The 24,712-nt window shown below is 44.3% G+C and overlaps 2 protein-coding genes across 2 annotated transcripts in view; one reads left to right on the top strand and one right to left on the bottom strand.

The window, feature by feature from the left end:
* The window catches only part of LOC128358610 (40S ribosomal protein S17), a 554,334-nt gene that overhangs the window by 417,359 nt on the left and 112,263 nt on the right, over positions 1 to 24,712 (top strand). The gene's annotated exons all lie outside the window — the stretch shown is intronic.
* On the bottom strand, positions 22,447 to 23,708 carry rxfp3.3b (relaxin family peptide receptor 3.3b). The gene has a single exon (XM_053318905.1). It carries the CDS (start codon positions 23,706 to 23,708, stop codon positions 22,500 to 22,502), a length of 1,209 nt encoding a protein of 402 aa, XP_053174880.1. The 3' UTR covers positions 22,447 to 22,499.

The following is a 24,712-nucleotide window of genomic DNA, read 5'->3' as shown; positions in this document are numbered from 1 at the left end:
CCTTCCTTCCCTCCTTCCTTCCTCCCCTCCTTTCAATGAGTGTCCTATAAAGGGTTAATCTGGTATTTAAATGAGATTAATGTCCTGTAATGTTTTAATCATCTGGGTCCTTGTCAGTCTTTTATAATCTAGTTTCATTTTGCTGTTTTTGTACTTTTGCCAAACATTTGACCTTCATTCAACCTTTCTCTGTTCCTTCAGTATTAATCCTGTTATGTTTATGTTTGGCTTTTTGGACTCAACAATATTTATTTATCTTTTAATCCAAACCTGATGAAATAACTACATCGCCTCCTACATTTACTACTATAGATACCTTTCTATTCATCATCTTCTTCCTTCCTTCCTTCCTTCCTTCCTTCTTCTCCCTCCCTTCCTTTCTTCCTCTTTCCTTCCTTCCTTTCCTTCCTTCTTCCTCCCTTGTTTCCTTCCTTATTCCTTCCTTGTTTCCTTCCTTCCTCTCTCCTTTTCTTCCTTTTTCCTTCCTTCCTCTTTCCTTCCTTCCTTCTTTTCTTCCTCCCTTCCTTTCCTTCCTTCTTCTTCCCTTGTTTCCTTCCTTCTTCCCCCCTTGTTTCCTTCCTTATTCCTTCCTTGTTTCCTTCCTTCTTCCTCCTTCCTTCCTTCCTTTCTTCCTCCCTTGTTTCCTTTCTTCTTCCTCCTTCCTTCCTTCCTTCCTTCCTTCCTTCCTTCCTTCCTCCCTCCTTTTCTTCCTTTTTCCTTCCTTCCTCTTTCCTTCCTTCCTTCTTTTCTTCCTCCCTTCCTTTCCTTCCTTCTTCCTCCCTTGTTTCCTTCCTTCTTCCTCCTTCATTCTTCCTCCTTCCCTCATCTTCCTTCTTTTCTTCCTTCTTCCTCTACACTAACTAACTACATCGCCTCCTACATTTACTACTATAGATACCTTTCTATTCATCATCTTCTTCCTTCCCTCCTTCCTTCCTTCCTTCCTTCCTTCTCCCTCCCTTCCTTTCTTCCTCTTTCCTTCCTTCCTTTCCTTTCCTTCCTTCTTCTTCCCTTGTTTCCTTCCTTCTTCCTCCTTCCTTCCTTCCTTCCTTCCTTCCTCCCTCCTTTTCTTCCTTCCTTCCTTCCTTCCTCTTTCCTTCTTCCTTCCTTCCTCTTTCCTTCCTTCCTTCCTTCTCCCTCCCTTCCTTTCTTCCTCTTTCCTTCCTTCCTTTCCTTCCTTCTTCCTCCCTTGTTTCCTTCCTTATTCCTCCCTTGTTTCCTTCCTTCTTCCTCCTTCCTTCCTTCCTTCTTTTCTTCCTCCCTTCTTCCTTCCTCCCTTCCGTCCTCCCTCCTTTTCTTCCTTTTTCCTTCCTTCCTTCTTTTCTTTCCTTCCTTCTTCCTCCATTGTTTCCTTCCTTCTTCCTCCTTCCCTCCTTCCTTCCTTCTTTTCTTCCTTCTTCCTCTACACTAACTAACTACATTTCCTCCTACATTTACTACTATTGATAATTATTTCATTTTTATGTCATTGTTGAAGAGAAAAATGTTTAAATCATCTGATTCTAGCGTCTCTAATGTGAATATTTTATGGTTTCTGTCACAGTAAACTGAATATTTCTGGGAAATTTATAAATTTATGACAATCGGTTTGAGCTTTAGGAAAGAGTGACAGTGATTTTCTGGTATTTTATAGATCAAACAACTCATTAAGAAGTCAAAATATTATAAATAAGTAATACAAATAATCATTAGTTGCAGCCCCAATGATTATATTACGATTATTAATTTGTTGCTTTCCATCTCAGTCAGACTTTTGTACACTTCCATTTATGCTTTAACCCTTTATAGGACACTCATTGAAAGGAAGGAAAGGAAGGAAGGAAGGATGGAAGGAAGGAAGGAAGGAAGGGAAGGAAGGAGGGAGGAAGGAAAGGAAGGACGGAGGAAAGAAGGAAGGAAGGAAGGTAGGGGGGAGGAAAGAAAGAGAGAAGGGGGGAGGGAGGAAGGGAAGAAAGAAGGAAGGAAGGAAGAAGAAAGGGGGAGGAAGGAAAGAAGGAAGGGAGGAGAGAAGGAGGGAGGGAGGAAGGACAGATGGAAAGAAGGAAAGGAAGGAAGGAAAGAAGGAAGGGAGGAGAGAAGGAGGGAGGGAGGAAGGACAGATGGAAGGAAGGAAAGGAAGGAAGGACGGAGGAAATAAGGAACGAGGGAGGGAGAAAGGAAAAGAGGAAGGGAAGAAAGAAGGCAGGGAGGAAGGAAAGAAAGGAAGGAAGGAAGGAAAGAAGGAAGGAAGGAGGGAGGAAGAAAGGAAGGAAGGATATTTTGGGATATTTACAGAAGTTACCAAATATAATTATTTGCCTAATAAAGGGTTAACATGAAAACTCACATTTTGTTCAGAGGTGTAAATGCTCACCAGAAGACACAATTAAATATGTAAGTGTGTTTAAAGCAGCCTTTGATTGACAGGTGTGTCGCTCTGTTTTCAGTGGACGAGCTGCTGAAGGAGGCGGGAGTTGGAGCAGATGGCCGAGTCTACTGCGAGAAGTTTGCTAAAGCGGTGACTCACTACTCTATGAAGCGCTGACGTGCCAGCGCTGACATGCCAGCTGCTGCAGAGACTTAAAATAGAGACACTTTATTTTTGTTTAGTTTACTAATACTGTAACTTGTAACTTGAAAAATAATTTAAATCTCCACGTTGTTCAATCATAGCTTCAGTCTGTCAAATCCATCTCTGTATATAAAAAACAAAAACAGAACAAATGACTCTTTTTGTGCATCTTTACCATAGACTGTATAAAAGAAATGGACGTAACATCCGTGACGTCACCCATTGGTTTGTGGACTGCTGCTCAGAAGCCAATAGTTTCGAATCTAGGCAGCGCCATCTTGAACATTTCAGGTGCATGCTGGGAAAAATAAAAACACGGATTCTACTTATATGGGCATGAGGGGGGGGGGGCTATGGGCGGAGCGGGGAGGTTGCTATGGTTGCGAGGGCTGGATCTCGAGGACATTGGTCAATCAACCTGTCAATCAGGACGTAGCCACGCCCTAATGCATACCCTGCTTTATCGTCACATATAAAATCAGGGAGGCCAAAATGTCCCAAATGAACATCATACTGCATTGAAGAAGGCTTTAAACTAGCGATTGAGACCATAAACACATTTTGAAAACGTTTACTGAGGTTAGAAATCAAGTGAGAAGTTGGTGAATTCTCCATTGACTTGTATAGAGACGGTCGCCCCCTGGTGGCCTTTTGATAGAATGCAGTTCTAAGTTACTTCCTGGTTGGCCTCATTTCAGAGGACCGGAGCTCCCCGCCGGGGTAAAAGCTGCATCATATGCATTTCTTCTTGTGTGCATGATGTGCAAAATGAAAGTTATATAAGAAATCAAACTAGCGTCTTCCTCGGTGCATTATCTCTTCCACCTGTCTGTCTCGCTCTTGTGCTTCCTGCTAGAGTGGAGGCCGTTAAAACTCTATAGATTAGCCGCATCATTAGGCCGCAGGGTTCAAAGCATGTGAAAAAAGTAGGGGCTTATAGTCCAGAATTTACGGTAATATACTGATCACATCACATGATCTCCTCAAATATATGGACTTGTATAGCAGCCTGTGTGAACCAATCAGGACTGAGACTTTCTGACTTTACTATAGCAGGAAAGGTAACCAGAGACATAACAGGAAATGGAACAAACTAAGAGTAGTCGGAGATAATGATGTCATCATATATGACAATAAACTGAATATTTTGGGGTTTTGGACTAATGGTTAAACAAAACAAGACATCAGAGGCCTTTGACTCTGGAAAATTGGAACAGCTATTTTTCACTATTTTATAGACCAAACGATTAATCAATTAATTGAGAAAATAATTGATCAGATTAATCAACAATGGAAATAATCATTGGTAGTTGCCGCCCAAATCTCTGTTAGAAAAACATCTAAAAGTCGAAGGTACAAGACTGTGGAGATAAAACTCCACAATAGAAGTTAACTACAACTCCCAAGGTGCATCTGTGCAAGAAACATTCAAGCTTAACCCTTTATTGGGCAAATAATTATATTTGGTAACTTCTGTAAATATCCCAAAATATCCTTCCTTCCTTCCTTCTTTCCTTCCTTCCTTCCTTTCCTTCCTCCCTGCCTTCTTTCTTCCCTTCCTCTTTTCCTTTCTTCCTCCCTCGTTCCTTATTTCCTCCATCCTTTCTTCCTTTCCTTCCTACCATCTGTCCATCCTCCCTCCCTCTTTCTCTCCTCCCTTCCTTCTTTTCTTCCTCCGTCCTTCCTTCCTTCCTTCCATCTATTCCTCCTCCCTCCCTCCTTCTCTCCTCCCTTCCTTCTTTCCTTCCTCCCTCCCCCTTACGTCTTCCTTCCTTCCTTCTTTCTTCCCTTCCTCCCTCCCTCCTTCTCTCTTTCTTTCCTCCCCCCTACCTTCCTTTCTTCTTTCCTCCTTCCTTCCCTTCCTTCTTTTCTTCCCTCCTTCCTTCCCTTCCTTCCTTCCTTTCAATGAGTGTCCTATAAAGGGTTAGTATAAAACCAGCAAAGGTAACCAGAGACATAACAGGAAATGGAACAAATGAAAAGTAGTCAGTCGGAGATAATGATGTCATCATCCTAAAGCCGGCTGGTGTATCTAAGGCGCAACACCTCTCCAAAGTGTAAGATGAGTAACTCTCTGCAGACCTCTCGTCTGTCTGTGTGATGACATATTTGCTCTGTTTGGAAACTTTTATGAAGGGGAAGATTATTTCACTGTAAACCATCCTGTCATTTCCTGTTAGAAGAGCTTCTCACGTGGAAAACCCATTAACGAGGTTTTGACTTGGCTGTAGAGAGGAGACAAAAAACACTGGAGCCTTCCTCTGCTAATTCACACTGACACCTCTGATGGTGTTACGTAATGGCTCGAGCAGAACATGGATTTATGAATATATTGCTCTCTCAGATGCTGCTGTCAGAGTCCTGTGCAGCTGGTTTGAAGCTGTTTTTAAAAGGATGTTCATGTTGACAGCACTTCACTGTTCTTTACACTCTAATGTATTTTTCCATCTCTGAGCCGCGAGCAGCAGCTGGTCTGAGTGAAGCTGTGAAGAAGAGTGTACTCAGCTGCTTTCATTATTATTCAGCGTTACATATCTAACCTCTCTGCTAGCAGTGACCTCAGGGCTGCAGCACACTGTTGCCTCTGTCTGCATTAATGCTGATTATCAGGCTCTTCATCCATAAACAGAGTTCATCCAGATGTTACACACAGCCGGACGGTGCACTGAAGTTATCTTCAGAGTCAGTCTGAACCATAGACTGTATAAAAGAAATGGACGTAACATCCGTGACGTCACCCATTGGTTCGTGGACTGCTGCTCGGAAGCCAATAGTTTCGAATCTAGGCAGCGCCATCTTGAAAATTTCAGGTGCATGCTGGGAAAAATAAAAACACGGATTCTACTTATATGGGCATGAGGCGGAGCCATGGGGGGAGCGGGGAGGTTGCTATGGTTGCGAGGGCTGGATCTCGAGGACATTGGTCAATCAACCTGTCAATCAGGACGTAGCCACGCCCTAATGCATACCCTGCTTTATCGTCACATGTAAAATCAGGGAGGCCAAAATGTCCCAAATGAACATCATACTGCATTGAAGAAGGCTTTAAACTAGCGATTGAGACCATAAACACATTTTGAAAACGTTTACTGAGGTTAGAAATCAAGAGAGAAGTTGGTGAATTCTCCATTGACTTGTATAGAGACGGTCGCCCCCTGGTGGCCTTTTGATAGAATGCAGCTCTAAGTTACTTCCTGGTTGGCCTCATTTCAGAGGACCGGAGCTCCCCGCCTGGTCTGAGCAGAGTGAAGTCACTGAGGAGCTTCCTTTTGTAATATTATGTGGATTTACTCACTGACTCCCACAGATATCATTGCAACACTACAAATTATAGAGTAAAAGTTAAAAAAAACACAACTAGCGTTCTCTGTTTTATGTAAGAAGGCCCAGGTGGTAACAAAAAAATGCAGATGTGGAAATGTTTACACATAAAGTACCATTTGCTTAATCTCTAAAATAACCATTTATGGTTTTAAGAACACGACTTCTCACTGCTCTCAGCCAAGAACATTTCCTCTGCTAAAACAAAATGACACATAACTTAATTAATAGTGATCTTTAGAGACGCTGCGAGGCTTATTTGTCCAATTCCTGAGCATGGATGTACCACATTTGCCGTGATATACAATTAATCCAAGCAGAAATGAGTCATCATCCTTAAAGCCTTTTCTCTCATAACTTCATCATAGACAGGAAGCAACAGGTGAAATCTCATCCAGCACCATGACAGAGATGTGTAGTGGGGCGATAAGGCACGATGAGCTTTTTAACCCTCCTGTTGTACTCAGGTCAAGGAAGGACAGAAGGAAGGACAGGAGGAAGGAAGGAAAGGAGTAAGGAGGAAATGAGGAAGGAAGGAAGGAAGGAAGGAAGGAAAGGAGTAAGGAGGGAGGGAGGGAGAAAAGGAGGAAGGAAGGAAGGAAAGGAGTAAGGATGACAAGAGGAAGGGATTTAGGAGAGAATGAAGGAAGGAAGGAAGGAAGGAAGGAAGGAGGGAAAGAAAGGAGTAAGGAGGGAGGGAGGTAGGAAAGGAGGAAGGAAGGAGGGAGGAAGGAAGGAAGGAAGGAAGGAAGGATGAAAGGAGGAGGGAGCAAAGAAAGAAGGGTAGAGGGGAAGAAGGAAGGAAAAAATAAAGAAAGAGGGAGGAAGGAAGGAAGGAAGGAAGGAAAGAAGGAAAGAATGAACAGTCAAAAGAGACGGGGGTCAATTTGACCCGGGAGGACGACACAAGGGTTAAGATATGATGGAGTCTGACCATGAAGAGGTTTTCGTGTGAGGATTGTGATTTTACAGTTTTCGTCAGTATACGTGCTGCTGCATTCATGAACAGCTGCACGTCTTTAGAGACTCATTAAGGCAGCCTGATGATAATGAATTATAATATTCCTGCCGAGAAGAAGCCAAGAATTTAAGACTGTTCTTCAAAAAAACATATGAAGCAAAGCCACACTACACACAACACCAATAGACTCTGAAGGTCAGAGTCACATCTTTTCTCTTTACAGTTTATTATTCTCTTGGCATCGATTGCTAAACAGAGCGCTCGTCTTTTATAATCCATGATCTTGGTTTTTACGATTACACATTAATCATTTTCCTGCTATATGACCTTGCAGGGCTCTGGTGATTTATACCGGTGTGAATATCTCGAATATCTTTAAGTTTATAGCTCCTGGACTTTATTGACTAAACACCAGATCAAAGAAAAAATTGAGATATTAACAGTGCTGCAGTATTATGAGTGATGTAGTATTCAGTATTACAGTAAAAGTAGTGATATGTTATTATATATGACATCATTAGATTATTAATAGTGACGCATCAGTGTTAGAGCAGCATGTTACTGTTGTAGCTGCTGGAGGTGGAGCTAGTTTATACTACTTTATATACAGTTAGCTAGTTTATACTACTTTATATACAGTTAGCTAGTTTACACTACTTTATATACAGTTAGCTAGTTTATACTACTTTATATACAGTTAGCTAGTTTATACTACTTTATATACAGTTAGCTAGTTTATACTACTTTATATACAGTTAGCTAGTTTATACTACTTTATATACAGTTAGCTAGTTTACACTACTTTATATACAGTTAGCTAGTTTATACTACTTTATATACAGTTAGCTAGTTTATACTACTTTATATACAGTTAGCTAGTTTACACTACTTTATATACAGTTAGCTAGTTTACACTACTTTATATACAGTTAGCTAGTTTACACTACTTTATATACAGTTAGCTAGTTTATACTACTTTATATACAGTTTGCTAGTTTACACTACTTTATATACAGTTAGCTAGTTTATACTACTTTATATACAGTTAGCTAGTTTACACTACTTTATATACAGTTAGCTAGTTTACACTACTTTATATACAGTTAGCTAGTTTATACTACTTTATATACAGTTAGCTAGTTTACACTACTTTATATACAGCTAGCTAATTTAGTCCAGTGGTTCCCAATCTAGGGGTGGGGCCCCTCCAAAGGGTCAGCAGGTAAATGTGAGGGCTGCTGAGATGATTAATGGGAGAGGAAAGAAGAAAAAACAAAGTTCTGATTCACAAATGTGTTTTCAGTTTTTTGGCCTTTTTCTCTAATCTTTGATTTTTGCTGAAATATTGGATCATTTGAACATTTATTGAAATGAAAGCATGTGAGAAGTTTAGAGGGAAAAATCATTATTTGGTGGAGCTGTGAAAAGTAACTAAAGCTGTCAAATAAATGTAGTGGAGTAGAAAGTACAACATTTGAATTGTAGAAAGTAGCATCATATGTAAATACTACAGTACTTAAGTGCATTACTTGAGTATTTATCCTTTACTTTCCATCACTTGATATTAATCTAAACTGAAGATCTCTTGCCGTGCTGCTGTTTCTCAAGAGTTTGTCTCAGTGTTTTCATTTGGCAGCACAAGCAGTGATGATTTATAGGAAACACTGGGGGGGGGGGGGGGGGGGGGGTGAAATGTCTCCAGTGTCTTCATGAAATTACACCAGTGTGGCATGTTTTCACGACATCTTTCTACACACACGCACACGCACGCACGCACACGCACGCACACACACACACACACACACACACACACACACACACACACACACACACACACAGGACTCAACCATCCATCGTGTAAACTTAAGTGATAAAATCTCCCAGGCTTATTAAACTCTGAGCCGCCTGCTGCTGAAAACACTTCAGAATGAGAGATGAGCTCAAGTGTGAGCAATTTGTTTTAGTGATAAATGAAAGCGCCGAGCTTCATGCATCGTGTCATCGAGACCAATCGCTTGATGTTTGTGGATCAAAAAAAGAAGAAACAAGATGATGGAGGAGCCTTGAAGCGCTGTGCTCTTTATGCCATCTATGTGAAGTACGAATTGTGATTATTAACAGGCTTGTTGTTCCACCGACAGTGTTTCATATCAAATTCTCTCTCTCTCTCTCTCTCTCTCTCTCTCTCTCTCTCTCTCTCTCTCTCTCTCTCTCTCTCCCTCTCTCTCTCTCTCTCTCTCCTCTCCTCTCTCTCTCTCTCTCTCCTCTCTCTCTCTCTCTCTCTCTCTCTCTCTCTCTCTCTCTCTCTCTCTCTCTCTCTCTCAGCCAGCTTGCCCACTGGCTTGGCAGTAATCACAGATACCTAACACATACAACCATTCCTCTCTTGCTGTATATAAAACCTTGTTAGAGAGCTGAAATTATAAAAACGATGCCCTGGATGTGTTTTTCACCCAGGCGAGGAGTTCCAGTCCTCTGAAAAGAAGCCAACGGGGAAGTAACTTAGAGCTGCATTCTATCAAAAGGCCACCAGGGGGGCGACCGTCTCTATACAAGTCAATGGAGAATTCACCAACTTCTCACTTGATTTCTAACCTCAGTAAACGTTTTCAAAATGTGTTTATGGTCTCAATCGCTAGTTTATCTAAAAAAAAACAAAACAAAAAGCAATTAAGAGGTTATATAACTTGTTAATTATCATGATTTAATATATTAAATACTTCTGTTTCCAGACGACGAGGAAAACAAATGGCTCATTATCTGGAGATAACGAGCGCTGCTGCCGTCTCCCCAAATCTGCCTCATCATGTGGAAGATCCTCCCAGAAGAGAAGAGAAGAGAGGAGGAAGAATAACGAGGTCATTAAAGATCAAGGCTCGTAATGTTTGGATTGTGACCACGAGATAATGAGATGAGGCCGATTTCAACTGTAATGCCAGGATAACAGGTCGATATGTTGAGATGATGAGATAATTGATATCTCAATCGTTGTCGCGTTATGAGCAGGCGGGGAGTTCCTGTCCTCTGAAATGAGGCCAACGCGGAAGTAACTTAGAGCTGCATTCTATCAAAAGGCCACCAGGGGGCGACCGTCTCTATACAAGTCAATGGAGAATTCACCAACTTCTCACTTGATTTCTAACCTCAGTAAACGTTTTCAAAATGTGTTTATGGTCTCAATCGCTAGTTTAAAGCCTTCTTCAATGCAGTATGATGTTCATTTGGGACATTTTGGCCTCCCTGATTTTATATGTGACGATAAAGCAGGGTATGCATTAGGGCGTGGCTACGTCCCTGATTGACAGGTTGACTGACCAATGTCCTCGAGATCCAGCCCTCGCAACCATAGCAACCTCCCCGCGCTGCCGTTGGTCCCGCCCATACGCCCGTCCATGACTCCGCCTCATGCCCATATAAGTAGAATCCGTGTTTTTATTTTTCCCAGCATGCACCTGAAATTTTCAAGATGGCGCTGCCTAGATTCGATACTACTGGCTTCCGAGCAGCAGTCGACAAACCAATGGGTGACGTCAATTAAGTCATAATTAATATATCTTGAGATAAAGTCACTACCTTGGGATCCTTCCTTCCTCCTTTACTTCCTTCCTTCCTCCTTCCCGCCCTCCCTCCTTACTCCTTCCTTCTGTCCTTCCTTCCTTCTCTCCTGAATTCCTTCCTCTTTTCGTCCTGACTGCTCTCCTTCCTTCCTTCCTTCCTTCCTTCCTTCCTTCCTCATTTCCTTACTCCTTTCCTTCCTTCCTTCCTTACTCCTTTCCTTCCTCCCTTCCTTCTCCTAAATTCCTTCCTCTTTTCATCCTTACTCCTTTCCTTCCCTCCCTCCCTTCCTCCTTCCCTCCCTCCTTACTCCTTTCCTTCCTTCATTCCTTCATTCCTCCTTTCCTTCCTTCCTTCCTTCATTCCTCCTTTCCTTCCTTTCTTCCTCCTTCCCTCCATCCTTCCTTCCTTCCTCCTTTCCTTCCTTCCTTCTCCTTTCCTTCCTTCCTTCTTTCCTTCCTTCCTCCCTTCCTTCTCCTAAATTCCTTCCTCTTTTCATCCTTACTCCTTTCCTTCCCTCCCTCCCTTCCTCCTTCCCTCCCTCCTTACTCCTTTCCTTCCTTTCTCCCTCCTTTCCTTCCTTCATTCCTTCATTCCTTCCTTCATTCCTCCTTTCCTTCCTTTCTTCCTCCTTCCCTCCATCCTTCCTTCCTTACTCCTTTCCTTCCTTCCTTCCTTCCTTCCTCCTTTCCTTCCTTCCTTCCTCCTTTCCTTCCTTCCTTCTTTCCTTCATTCCTCCTTTCCTTCCTTCCTTCCTTCCTCCTTCCCACCCTCCCTCCTTACTCCTTCCTTCCATCCATCCATTCATCCTTCCTTCCTCCCTTCCTCCTTTCCTTCCTTCCTTCCTCTTTTCCTCCTTCCTCCTGTCCTTCCTCCTGTCCGTCCTTGACCTGAGGACAACAGGAGGGTTAAATATGAATCTGTGTTTCTCCAATACTCTAACGAGACAGATTTCATCACAGCGAGTCAACTGTAAAGCCGAGTGTGCCGCACAGTGTCAGGCAGGGTTCAACACATGGATTCACTCTGGGGTTTTTGGGGGGGGGGGGCTGATCGAGGACCTGAGATACTAATGAGCAGTAATGAGGGTAAAAAGTCGTTGGCTGAAGTGACTGGTAGCAGTAGTGAGAGTTACTCATCTGCATGCTCGGTGTGTGAGCGTGTGACTGTGAATAACAATGAAAGCAGCAGCTGCTCTCAGAGGGAGAAGAAGTGCAATGAGCATTACAGCCTGGAGGGGGCGCTGTTGCAGCTTTGAGACCTGCAGCTGTTTCCTGTCGTCTTACCGGCTTTTTCCTTCCTTCCTTGCTCCCTTCCTATATTCCTTTCTCCCTCCCTCCCTCCTTACCTTCCTTTGTCCTTCCTTCTTTCCTTTCCTCCCTCCTTCCTTCTTTCCTTTCCTCCCTCCCGCCTTTCATTCCTTCCTTCTCTCCTTTCCTTCCTTCCTCATCCCCTCCTTACTTTCCTTCTTCCTCCCTCCCTCCTTTCCTTCCTTCCTTCCTTCTCTCATTTCCTTCCTCCCTCCTTTCCTTCCTTCCTTGATCCCTTTCTATTTTCCTTTCTCCATCCCTCCTTCTTTCCTTCCTTGCTCCCTTCCTATTTTCCTTTCTCCCTCCCTCCTTCCTTCCTTCGTCCTTCCTTCTTTCCTTTCCTCCCTTCCCTTTCTTTCTTCCCTCCTTTCCCACATTACTTTCTCCTTTCCTTCCTTCCTTCTTCCTACCTCCCTTCCTTCCTCACCCCCTCCTTTCCTTCCTTCCCTCCTTTCCCACATTACTACCTCCTTTCCTTCCTTCTTCCTCCCTCCTTTCCTTCCCTCCTTTTCTTCCTTCTTCATCCCTCCTTTCCTTCCTTCTTCTTTCCTTACCCCTCCTTTCCTTCCTTCCTCACCCCCTCCTTTCCTTCCTTCCTTCTTCCTTCCTTCCTCCCTCCTTTCATTCCTTCCTTCTCTCCTTTCCTTCCTTCTTCCTTTCCTTCCTTTGTCCTTCCTTCTTTCCTTTCCTCCCTTCCCTTTCTTCCTCCCTCCCTCCTTTCATTCCTTCCTTCTCTCCATTCCTTCCTTCTCTCCTTTCCTTCCTTCTTCCTTCCTTCCTCCCTTTCTTTCCTGCCTTCCTTCTTCATCCCTCCTTTCCTTTCTTCTTCCTCTCTTCCTTCCTTCCTTCCCTCCTTTCATTCCTTCCTTTTCTCCTTTCTTTCCTTCTTCCTTGCTTACTCCCTCCTTTCCTTCCTTTCCTCCCTTCCCTTTCTTCCTCCCTCCCTCCTTTCATTCCTTCCTTCTTCCTTCCTCCCTTCCTCCTTTCCTTCCTGCTTTCCTTCTTCATCCCTTCTTTCCTTCCTTCTTCCTTCCTTCCTTCCTTCCTTCCCTCCTTTCCCACATTATTTCCTCCTTTCCTTCCTTCCTTGACTCGAGGACAACAGGAGGGTTAAAAAGTGAGATGTCTGGTCACACCTGGCTGAGGTTGTGATGTCAGCAGCTGTAACACAAACATGACAGAAGTATAAACGGACTTTAACTCCACCTCAAGCTTCCTGTCTGCCTCTGTAAAAGCTCCTGTTTAGACATTTACGATGAAACCACCACAAAGCTGACCTCATTAAACCCACTGCACTTCACCCTGTGCGTGCGTGTGTGTGTGTGTGTGTGTGTGTGTGTGTGTGTGTGTGTGTGTGTGTGTGTGTGTGTGTGTGTGATAAAGGGCGCCTGTAGTTTCACACACCACTAGTTTCTGGGCTGTTTGCGGCTCGCAGCATTACATGTGATAAAAGATTCATGCAGCCGCCTCTTCAGGCTCCTAAGAGAAGGAACAAAGTCCACATCAGTATTTATAGGACGGACTGTCTTTAAAACAACGTGTCATATGTGTGTGTGTGTGTGTGTGTGTGTGTGTGTGTGTGTTGCTCTTTGTTTTATTCATGCCTTTCTGCTTTTATGTGAAGCCCCTTTGCAGCATTTCATTTGATACGTGATAATGAACTTTTGTGTCGTCCCTACCTCACTCCTTCCTTCTTCCTCCTTTCCTTCTTCCTCCCTTCCTTCCTCCCTCCCTTCCTTCTTCTCTCTTCCTTAAGGCCCGGTCATCGCTGCTTCCTTCTTCACCCCTTCCTCCCTCCCTTCCTTCTTCCTCCCTCCCTTCCTTCTTCCTCCCTCCTTTCCTTCCTCCCTCCCTCCTTTACTTCTTCCTCCCTTCCTTCCTACCTGCCTTCCATCCTTCCTTCCTCCTTTCTTCCTCCCTCCTTTCCTTCCTTCTTCCTCCTTTCCTTCTTCCTCCCTCACTCCTTTCCTTTCTTCCTCCCTCCTTTCCTTCCTTCTTCCTCCCTTCCTTCCTACCTGCCTTCTTTCTTCCTTCCATCCTTCCTTCATCCCTTCATCCCTCCCTCCCTCCCTTCCTTCTTCTTCCCTCCTTTCCTCCCTCCCTTCCTTCCTCAACTTGAGGACAACAGGAGGGTTAAATAAACAGTATGCACGTTCTTGCTGCTTTTTGGCTTAAAAAAAAGAAAGAAAGAAAGATATGATAGAAAAATGTTTTTTCCCAGTTAAAGATACGACTGTGGTTCAATTCTGCCTGCAGAGATCATTCAGAGGTCGTCTCATGAGTCTCATCAGTCATATCAGTTTCACTTTCTTCTCTTTGTTGTGAGTGAAAAAGAAAGTTTGGAGAGAGAAAACAAAAAGAGCAATCAACTATTTTATCTTCATTTCCTGCAACAGATGGAGGATTTTTAATTGAAATGATTCAAAACTATCCAGACTGGGAAATAAAAAAAACTAAATCCTACCAGGTGTGAAGTGATGAGAAAATAATGATCTTATCTTCATTTCCTGCAACAGATGTGCAGAAAAAGACTCTCGGAAAGTGATTATTGTCTTAATTCTACCATGATGCTGACAGGAAGAGGAATTTCTACTTGTTAGTACAGATTGAACTTTTTCAGCAGAGAAACTTAAATCACTTTATATAAATGTCCAACTATAAATCCAACTTCCTGTGTAAAAAATAGAAACATTATCTGATAGGAGTTTGGACTATAGAGAATCATGATGTGAATGTAAAGTGATGTAATGTTAATATTTGTATGTTTTTTGAGGTGTTTTTGGGTCATGCAGCAGTTTTACACTCAAAAACCCAACTTCTTGTATTAAGAAAGGGAGGAAGGACAGATGGAAGGAAGGAAGGACAGAAGGAAGAAAGGGAGGAAGGACAGATGGAAGGAAGGAAGGACAGAAGGAAGAAAGGGAGGAAGGACAGATGAAAGGAAGGAAGGAAGGAAGGACAGATGGAAGGAAGGAAGGAAGGAAGGACAGATGGAAGGATGGACAGATGGAAGGAAGGGAGGAAGGACAGATGAAAGGAAGGAAGGACAGAAGAAGAAAGGGAGGAAGGACAGAAGGAAGAAAGGGAGGAAGGACAGATGGAAGGAAGGACAGAAGGAAGAAAGGGAGGAAGGACAGATGGAAGGAAGGGAGGAAGGACAGATGAAAGGAAGGAATGACAGAAGAAGAAAGGGTGGAAGGACAGAAGGAAGAAAGGGAGGAAGGACAGATGGAAGGAAAGAAGAAAGGGAGGAAGGACAGATGCAAGGAAGAAAGGGAGGAAGGACAGAAGGAAGAAAGGGAGGAAGGACAGATGGAAGGAAGGACAGAAGGAAGAAAGGGAGGAAGGACAGATGGAAGGAAGGACAGAAGGAAGAAAGGGAGGAAGGACAGATGGAAGGAAGGACAGAAGGAAGAAAGGGAGGAAGGACAGATGGAAGGAAGGACAGAAGGAAGAAAGGGAGGAAGGACAGATGGAAGGAAGGACAGAAGGAAGAAAGGGAGGAAGGACAGATGGAAGGAAGGACAGAAGGAAGAAAGGGAGGAAGGACAGATGGAAGGAAGGACAGAAGGAAGAAAGGGAGGAAGGACAGATGGAAGGAAGGACAGAAGGAAGAAAGGGAAGAAGGACAGATGAAAGGAAGGAAGGAATTTTATCATAAAATATAAGAAAACCTTGTACTTGTTAGTACAGATTGAACTTTTTCAGCAGAGAAACTTAAATCACTTTATATAAATGTCCAACTATAAATCAAACTTCCTGTGTAAAAAATAGAAACATTATCTGATAGGAGTTTGGACTATAGAGAATCATGATATGAAAAATCTAATGTAAAGTGATGTAATGTTAATATTTGTATGTTTTTTGAGGTGTTTTGGGGTCATGCAGCAGTTTTACACTCAAAAACCCAACTTCTTGTATTAAGAAAGGGAGGAAGGACAGATGAAAGGAAGGAAGAAAGGGAGGAAGGACAGATGAAAGGAAGGATGGAAGGAAGGAAGGAAGGAAGGACAGATGGAAGGAAGGACAGATGGAAGAAAGGGAGGAAGGACAGATGAAAGGAAGGAATGACAGAAGAAGAAAGGGAGGAAGGACAGAAGGAAGGAAAGAAGAAAGGGAGGAAGGACAGATGGAAGGAAGAAAGGGAGGAAGGACAGAAGGAAGAAAGGGAGGAAGGACAGATGGAAGGAAGGACAGAAGGAAGAAAGGGAGGAAGGACAGATGGAAGGAAGGACAGAAGGAAGAAAGGGAGGAAGGACAGATGGAAGGAAGGACAGAAGGAAGAAAGGGAGGGAGGACAGATGGAAGGAAGGACAGAAGGAAGAAAGGGAGGAAGGACAGATGGAAGGAAGGACAGAAGGAAGAAAGGGAGGAAGGACAGATGAAAGGAAGGAAGGACAGAAGAAGAAAGGGAGGAAGGACAGAAGGAAGAAAGGGAGGAAGGACAGATGGAAGGAAAGAAGAAAGGGAGGAAGGACATATGGAAGGAAGAAAGGGAGGAAGGACAGAAGGAAGAAAGGGAGGAAGGACAGATGGAAGGAAGGACAGATGCAAGGAAGAAAGGGAGGAAGGACAGAAGGAAGAAAGGGAGGAAGGACAGATGGAAGGAAGGACAGAAGGAAGAAAGGGAGGAAGGACAGATGAAAGGAAGGACAGAAGGAAGAAAGGGAGGAAGGACAGAAGGAAGAAAGGGAGGAAGGACAGATGGAAGGAAGGACAGATGCAAGGAAGAAAGGGAGGAAGGACAGAAGGAAGAAAGGGAGGAAGGACAGATGGAAGGAAGGACAGAAGGAAGAAAGGGAGGAAGGACAGATGAAAGGAAGGAAGGAATTTTATCATAAAATATAAGAAAACCACAGTTTTATGAAAGGATATTTGGCTCAGATGAATCATGATGTGCAAACTGATGTAATTTTGTTGAAGGTTTTTTTTGGGGGGGGGGGGGGGGGGGGTTTATATTGGAGTGGGCAACCATGAAAAACAAGTCTAATGATTATAAACACAAATCTGCAGACTGTAGGGAACAAAATGGGCTCGAGAAGAAAACAATCACAGCAGTATGAGTAACTTTCCTGCAACAGGATGTGCAGAAAATGATGCTATGAAACCTTTTATTGTCTTCTTTCTACCATTAAAGCTTTTACTGAAGACGAATTTGTAAATTTCTTAGTAAAGGTTGTACTCGTTGAATCACTGTCACTCGTCAAACATGAAAATGAGCTGAAGACTAACTGGGGGATTTCCACCGGGTCCGTCAGCGGCGCGGAACGGCTGTGCTACGGTTTAGCTCCGCCCTCTGCCCGGCGTCAACTCACACTGGGAGCGTTACAGCAGCGGACCGGAGCATGCTCTGGTAGAGAAAGCTGCCTTTTAAAATGACGTTGCACTGTTATTACAGTAATTACGGCAGCCCAATCAAATCTGAAAGAGTGCCTTTAGTCTACCGTAATTACTGTAGTAGCTAGTCTACCGTAATTACTGTAGTAGCAGCACAACTAAACAGCTCGATTTTGTTAACTTGCTCAATTTTGGTTGATTTGGTAATTTTCTTTGATTTTTGTGCTGATGTCATGTATCAGTAGCTACGTAGCTAGATTGAATCTTTATCTGACTGTTTTATTCCTGTTTGTTGCTGAAATACGATCGGGAGGCTGCACGGGTTGTTTTATTTTGAAAGATGGAAGTTTTATTATGCCGATTCAGTGTCTGACTTCCTGTCTGGTGCGATCTGCTCTGTTGAGCTTGTCGTGAGTTGGAAACGGCTCCATCGAAAATAGAAATGCTACCTATTGATAGCGCTGCGGCTGCTGAGACGTTCCCGGTGGAAACACTCTCATTGATCATAGTGGTACCTATCTTCCTCCCTACTTTCCTTCCTCCCTCCCTTCCTTCTTCCTCCCTCCTTTCCTTCCTCCCTCCCTCCTTTCCCTTCTTCCTCCCTCCTTTCCCTCCTTTCCTTTCTTCCTCCCTCCTTTCCTTCCTTCTTCCTCCTTTCCTTCTTCCTCCCTCCCTCCCTCCCTTCCTTCTTCCTTCCTTCCATCCTTCCTTCATCCCTTCATCCCTCTGTGTCAGTGTCTGACTTCCTGTCTGGTGCGATCTGCTCTGTTGAGCTTGTCGCGAGTTGGAAACGGCTCCATCAAAAATAGAAATGCTACCTATTGATAGCGATGCGGCTGCTGAGATGCTCCCGGTGGAGATACTCTCATTGATTATAGTGTTACCTATCAGCTCCGGTGACCGCGGCGCAGCTGTAACGCGCCCGCTGCCGGACTCAGTGGAAATTGGGCTTAAGACTGAAATCAATCTGGCAGCAGGTTTACACTCCAGAATCTAACTTCTAGTGTTAAGAATAAAAATATTATCATAAATATTAAGAAGACCACAGATTTGTGAAATGATTTCTGGCTCTGATGAATCATGATATGCAAATATTCATTTCCTCCCGGGTCAAATTGACCCCGTCTCTTTTGACTGTTCCTTCCTTCCTTCCGTCTGTCCTCACTTCCTCCTTCTCTCTCTCTCTCTTTCCTCCCTTTCTCACTTCCCTCATTCCTTCATCCCTCCCTCCTTTCCTTCCTTCCTTCTTCCTCCCTTTCCTTCCTTCTTCCTCCCTTCCTTTCCTTCCTTCCTCCTCCCTCCCTCCTTTCCTTCCTTCTTCCTCCCTTCCTTTCCTTCCTTCCTCTCTTCCTTCTTTCCTTCCTCCATCCCCCTTTCTTCCTTCCTTCTGTAATTCGTTTCTTTCCTTCCCTCCGTCCTCCCTTCCTTTCTTTCTTTCCTACCTTCCTCTGTCCTTCTTTCCTCCCTTCCTTTCTTCCTTCCTCCCTCCTTTCCTCCCTTCCGTCTGTCCTTTCTCACTCTCTCCTTCTCTCTTTCCTCCTTTTCTTTCCTTCTTCCTCCCTTCCTTCCTCCATCCCCCTTTCTTCCTTCCTTCCTTCCTTCCTTCTTTCCTTCCTTCTGTAATTCGTTTCTTTCCTTCCCTCTGTCCTCCCTTCCTTTCTTTCCTCCCTTCCTCTGTCCTTCTTTCCTCCCTTCCTTTCTTCCTTCCTTCCTCCCTCCTTTCCTCCCTTCCGTCTGTCCTTCCTCACTCTCTCCTTCTCTCTTTCCTCCTTTTCTTTCCATCTTCCTCCCTTCCTTCTTTCCATCCCCCTTTCTTCCTTCCTTCCTTCCTTCCTTCTGTAATTCTTTTCTTTCCTTCCCTCCGTCCTCCCTCATATATATAGAAACATTCATTTTTAAACAGGGACAGTAGTTTTCATCATTTATTTTCGAATCCATTTTTAATAGAAAACCAGACGTTTCTCATACAAGATAAAACTTTTTACTTTATAGCAACAATTTCCACATTCAGTTTTTAAAAAGAAAAGAAAGAAGTCATTTTTCAAAGTAAAAGCAGCAAACATACCTCAAGTTTCAGTTTCAGCCTTTTAAACTTTTAAACTGTGAGGATCTGCTTTGTCTTTGTGTTCTGAGATCATAGTAAACTCTTTTAGACTTCATCAGACTCCAGCTTTACTTTTAGGATTACAACTGTTGTTTTAAACCAAAGGTGTCAAACATGAGGCCCGTGGGCCAGAACCGGCCCGCCGAGGGGTGCAATCTGGCCCACTTTCCTTCCTGTGTTCTTTTCCTTCCTTCCATCTGTCCTTCCTACCTTCCTATTTTCCTTTCTTCATTCCTTCCTTCCTTCCATCTGTCCTTCCTCCCTTTCTTCCTTCTGTCCTTCCTCCCTTCCATCTGTCCTTCCTCCCTTTCTTCCTTCCTTCCTTCCTTCTGTCCTTCCTCTTTTCCTGCCATCTGTCCTTCCTTCTTTCCATCTGTCCTTCCTTCCTTTCTTCCTTCCTCCCTTTCTTCCATCTGTCCTTCCTCCCATTCTTCCTTCTGTCCTTCCTCCCTTTCTTCCTTCTGTCCTTCCTTCCTTCCATATGTCCTTCCTTCCTTTCCTTCTTCTGTCCTTCCTCCCTTCCTTCCATCTGTCCTTCCTCCCTTTCTTCCTTCTGTCCTTCCTTCCTCCCTTTCTTCCTTCTGTCCTTCCTTCCATCTGTCCTCCTTCCTTTCTTCCTTCTGTCCTTCCTCCCTTCCATCTGTCCTTCCTCCCTTTCTTCCTTCTGTCCTTCCTTTCTTCCTTCTGTCCTTCCTTCCATCTGTCTTTCCTCCCTTTCTTCCTTCTGTCCTCCTTCCTTTCTTCCTTCTGTCCTTCCTCCCTTCCATCTGTCCTTCCTCCCTTTCTTCCTTCTGTCCTTCCTTCCTTCCATCCATCTGTCCTTCCTCCCTTTCTTCTTTCCTTCCATCTGTCCTTCCTCCCTTTCTTCCTTCTGTCCTTCCTTCTTTCCTTCCTTCTGTCCTTCCTTCCTTCCATCTGTCTTTCCTAGACAGTCCTCCTTCCTTTTGCATGCCTTTCCTTCCTTCCCTTATTATTTCCTTCCTTTCTTCCTTCTGTTCTTCCTTCCTCCCTCCCTTTCTTCCTTCCGTCTGCATGCCTTTCCTTCCTTCCCTTCTTATTTCCTTCCCTCCTTCCTTCTTTCCTTCCATCTTTTTAATAATCCGGCCCACATGAGATGAAATTGGTCTGTATGTGGCCCTTGAATGAAAATGAGTTTGACTCCTCTGCTTTAAACCCAAACATGAACTGAGGCTGAATATTAAGGCTTGAGATCTCTTCTAGCTTCTTACATGAATTGAAAGATTGAGTGTTTTTTTTTTAAACACTGAGTAGTAAACAGACAGCTTCACCTACTGATGAATGATCTCCACTTCAAAATGCTGCAAACTGGCCTGACTGGATGAGACTGGATGAGACTGGATGAGAAGTGCATGAAGAAAAAAAGAAGAAAAAAAACATGTTTGTGGGATAAATACAGAATCTAACCATTAAACTGAATATCTACATTTCCAAAAATAAGAGCCCATTTAAACACTCTGCTGTGTGCTTAACCCTCCTGTCGTCCTCCCGGGTCAAATCGATGCTGTCTCTTTTGATTGTTCCTTCTTTCCTTCCTTCCTTCCTTCTTCCCCTTCTCCCCTCTTTCTTTGCTCCCTCCTCCTTCCATCCTTCCTTCCTTCCTCCCTCCTTCCTCCTTTCCTTCCTTCCTTCCTTCTCTCCTAAATTCCTCCCTCTTTTCATCCTTACTCCTTTCCTTCCTTCCTTTTTCCGTCCTTCCTGCCGTCCTTCCTTCTCTCCTAAATTCCTTCCTCAATCGTCCTTGCTCCTTTCCTTACTCCCTTCCTTCTCTCCTAAATTCCTCTCTCTTTTCATCCTTACTCCTTTCCTTCCTTCCTTCTTTCCAACTGCTTTCCTTCCTTCTTTCCTCTCTTCTTTCTCTCCTTGCTTCCTTCCTCTTTTCCTCCTTACTCCTTTCCTCCCTTCTTTCTCTACTTGCTTCCTTCACCTTTTCCTCCTTAATCCTTTCCTTCCTTCCTTCTGTCCTTCCTTGACCTGAGGACAACAGTAGGGTTAAAGTAAATATTTATCCTCATCTCAAATGAAATCATGTCTGTCAGTGATATCTCGGCAGCAGAGACAAACTGCAGCCCTGAAGCAGCTGCCATGTAAACACCTGACTCACTGGCTACAAACTCTTTCTGATCTGTACTTCCTCCTTTCCTTCCTTCCTTCCTTCTCTCCTAAATCCCCCCCTCTTTTCATCCTTACTCCTTTCCTTCCTTCCTTCCTTCCTCCCTCCTTTGCTTACTCCCTTCCTTCTCTCCAAAATCCCCCCCTCTTTTCATCCTTACTCCTTTCCTTCCTTCCTCCTTCCTTTCTTTCCTTCCTGCCTTCCTTCCTCACTCCTTTCCTTCCTTCCTTACTCCTTTCTTTCTTTCCTTCATGCCTTCCTTTCTTTCCTTCTCTCCTAAATGCCTCCCTCTTTTCATCCTTACTCCTTTCCTCCCTTCCTTCCTTCCTGCCTTCCTTCCTCACTCCTTTCCTTACTTTCTTTCCTTCTCTCCTAAATGCCTCCCTTTTTTCATCCTTACTCCTTTCCTCCCTCCCTTCCTTCCTCACTCATTTCCTTCCTTTCTTCCTTCCTTCCTCCTTTTTTACACAAACCTCAAAACGGCACTAACACTTAATTTTAAATGTCAACACAAATGGAAATAGTTTTATTCTCCAAACTGTTTTTTTTAAGGTTGCTTTGGCATAATTTTTTTTGTGTGTGTGTTTGTTTTGTTTTTACATTCACGTTCAAGCTTGTATTTAACACATCAGCTACAACAGACGTCAATAATACTCCACAGATGATGTTTGAAGCAGCAGCAGCAGCAGCAGCAGCGGCTCCTCTCCTGACTCCACTGCTCCAACACAAAGTCTGCACAGAGAGCACTTTAGAGGACGAAGCAGCAGCATTGGTTGTGACACTGAGCCTGCACTCCATTTATATTCAAGAGAAGACAAACAAAAGCAAAGAGTCAGCCCTCCTCCCCCCAAAAAAACACACATCAGCTTGACTGTCATGTGTGAGATCCGAGCGAGACTTTGCACAAGTGTTTTACGCACGTCTTTTACGCACGTCTTTCCTTTAAAGTTTGTGTTGAAATATATTTAAAAAGAAAACTCCCTTTGATGCAAAGAAAAAAAACATATTATGCACCACGTGTAAATGTTTCTGTCCTCTTTTTTATCTTACACTTTGGCACAGTCTCCGAAATAATGAGCCCAAATACCTTGAAGTGTTTTTTCTCCTTTAAACAAATCACCAACATTCATGAGGAAATCATTTAAAATATCAACTAGAAGTCAGAAGTTGTTGTCAGCAGAGAAAAAAAGGAGACGTTCTTTCTTTTCTCTTTCTATTTAACAGGCTGTTTATCTCTGCAGCGCCTCCGTGTCGCACTGATCCGTCAAAACAGACAATCTGCAGTTCTCCGTCTCCACGTTATTTAACGGAATGACAATCTGGGTGTCGTCTGGCTCCGCTCTCACCGTCCCAGAAAACGGCCTCAGGTGGCAGGTGTTTGCTCCGGTGGGTGATGAAATCCTCCAGAACAGATCCTTCATTTTCTTCCTGAACTCCCGGCGCATCAGGCAGTACAGCACCGGGTTGAGGCAGCTGTTGGTGTGCGCCAGGCACACGGTCACCGGGTGGACGTACGTGTGCACCATGTAGTACGTTTTATCCCAATTCACCAAGTTGAATTTCACCAAGACGCCCCAGAAGGTGATGGCGTGGTTGGGCATCCAGCAGATGAAGAAGGAGAGCACGACGATGGTGACCGACCGGGTCACTCTGGATCTCCGCTTCACCTGGTTGTTGTTCATGCTCCTCAGACGCACGAAGCGGAGCAGCAGCAGGTAGCAGACTGTGACAATCAGCATGGGGAACACAAAGGCTACCAAGATCTTCTGGAGGTGATAGAGGGCTAACCATGATTGACCATCCGGGAAGCCTAAAAGACACAGCCTCTCTCCTGCCACGCTTTTCACCGTGGAGAAAATCGCAGTGGGGAGAGAAGCCACCGTGGCAGAGACCCAAAGCCCGGCGATCACCCAACGCACGGGGCACACACGCCTCCGGGTCCTGTCTTTAAGCGCAGAAGCCACTGACCAGTACCGCGTGACGCTCATCGCAGTGAGGAAAAACACGCTCGCGTACATGTTCATGACGGTCACAGAGAGGATGATCTTGCACATGGCGTTTCCAAACGGCCAGCTGAAGTCCAGAGCCGTGTCCACAGCCCAGAAAGGCAGAGTCAGAACAAACTGGAAGTCCGTCACGGCTAAGTTGAGGATGAACAGGTTGATGCTGGAGCGTTTCTTCCTGCCACGGCGCACTTTCATCAGGAAGAACACCAGCAGGTTACCGACCAGCCCGGCGGCGCACACCACCGAGTACACGATGGAGATGAGGATGCGCAGGGTCGGGGAGCCGTCCGCCGGTATATCAATATCATCCAGGCTGCTAAACCGGTCCTGGCTCGCAGACCGGTTCCAAGAGGAGGTGGTGGTGGTGTTGTGGCTCCACAGCTCCGCCATCCTGTCCGGTAACAGACCCGACCCGAGTCCTGCCGGGCGCATCACCTCATGCACTCCCGGAGAAAAGAGTTAAAGTTCCCGCAGATCATGTTGTTGAACCCTGCTGCGTCTCTCTCTCTCTCTCTCTCTCTCTCTCTCGCTCTCTCTCTCTCTCTCTCTCTCTCTCTCTCGTCTCTCTCTCTCACTTCCAACAACAACACTGCTACTGCTGCTGCTGGATGGGTTACTGCTGAGCCCCAGTGCGCGTGCAGCTCACTTTATGTTATGCTGGTGCCCGAGGAGGCGCGTGGCCGATAAGAGGGGGGAGAGACTATAGCGTGTCATTTAAAAACAAACAGCATGCAGGTTTGGAGCAGGGTTGGAGCAGGGTTAGACTCAAACTAAAACTAGGAGTGAAAAACTAAATAAAAACTACAATGAACGATGAAAAACTAACTAGCAGAATAAATTCAGCTTAGTTTCAGTTTTATTTTCATTTTTACTGTATTGTGTTCAGTTTAGTACCAGCAGGGAGAACATACACAGTATTTCACCCTTTACAACAGGGGGGTCAAACTCATTTTCATTCAAGGGCCACATACTGACCAATTTAATCTCACGTGGGCCGGATCATTAAAAGGAAGGAAGGAAGGAAGGGAGGAAGGACAGATCGAAGGAAGGAAGGAAGGAAGGAAAGGAAGGAGGAGAAGAAAGAGAAGACAGGAATGAGAGACGGAAGGAATAAAAGGAGGAAGGAAAATAAGACAGGAAGGAAGGAAGGAAGGAATGAATAGAGGGAGGGAGGGAGGGAGGGAGGGAGGGAGGGTGGAAGGAAGGAAGGAAGGAAGGAAAATAAGACAGGAAGGAAGGAGAGAAGGAAGAAAAAGAAGACAGGAAGGAAGGAATAGAGGGAGGAAGGGAGGAAGGAAGGAAGGAATAGAGGGAGGAAGGGAGGAAGGAAGGAAGGAATAGAGGGAGGAAGGAAGGAAGGAAGGAAGGAAAATAAGACAGGAAGACAGGAAAGAAGGAAGAAAAAGAAGACAGGAAGGAAGGAAGGAAGGAAGACA

Source organism: Scomber japonicus, chromosome 5 (genome assembly GCF_027409825.1).
Source record: "Scomber japonicus isolate fScoJap1 chromosome 5, fScoJap1.pri, whole genome shotgun sequence".
Classification (NCBI taxonomy): Eukaryota; Metazoa; Chordata; class Actinopteri; order Scombriformes; family Scombridae; genus Scomber; species Scomber japonicus.
This window is presented reverse-complemented; position numbering and strand designations above follow the sequence as displayed.

Bases quoted from the DNA above. Each gene is read 5' to 3' on its own strand.
- rxfp3.3b (XM_053318905.1), bottom strand. From the start codon at position 23,708: ATGCGCCCGGCAGGACTCGGGTCGGGTCTGTTACCGGACAGGATGGCG.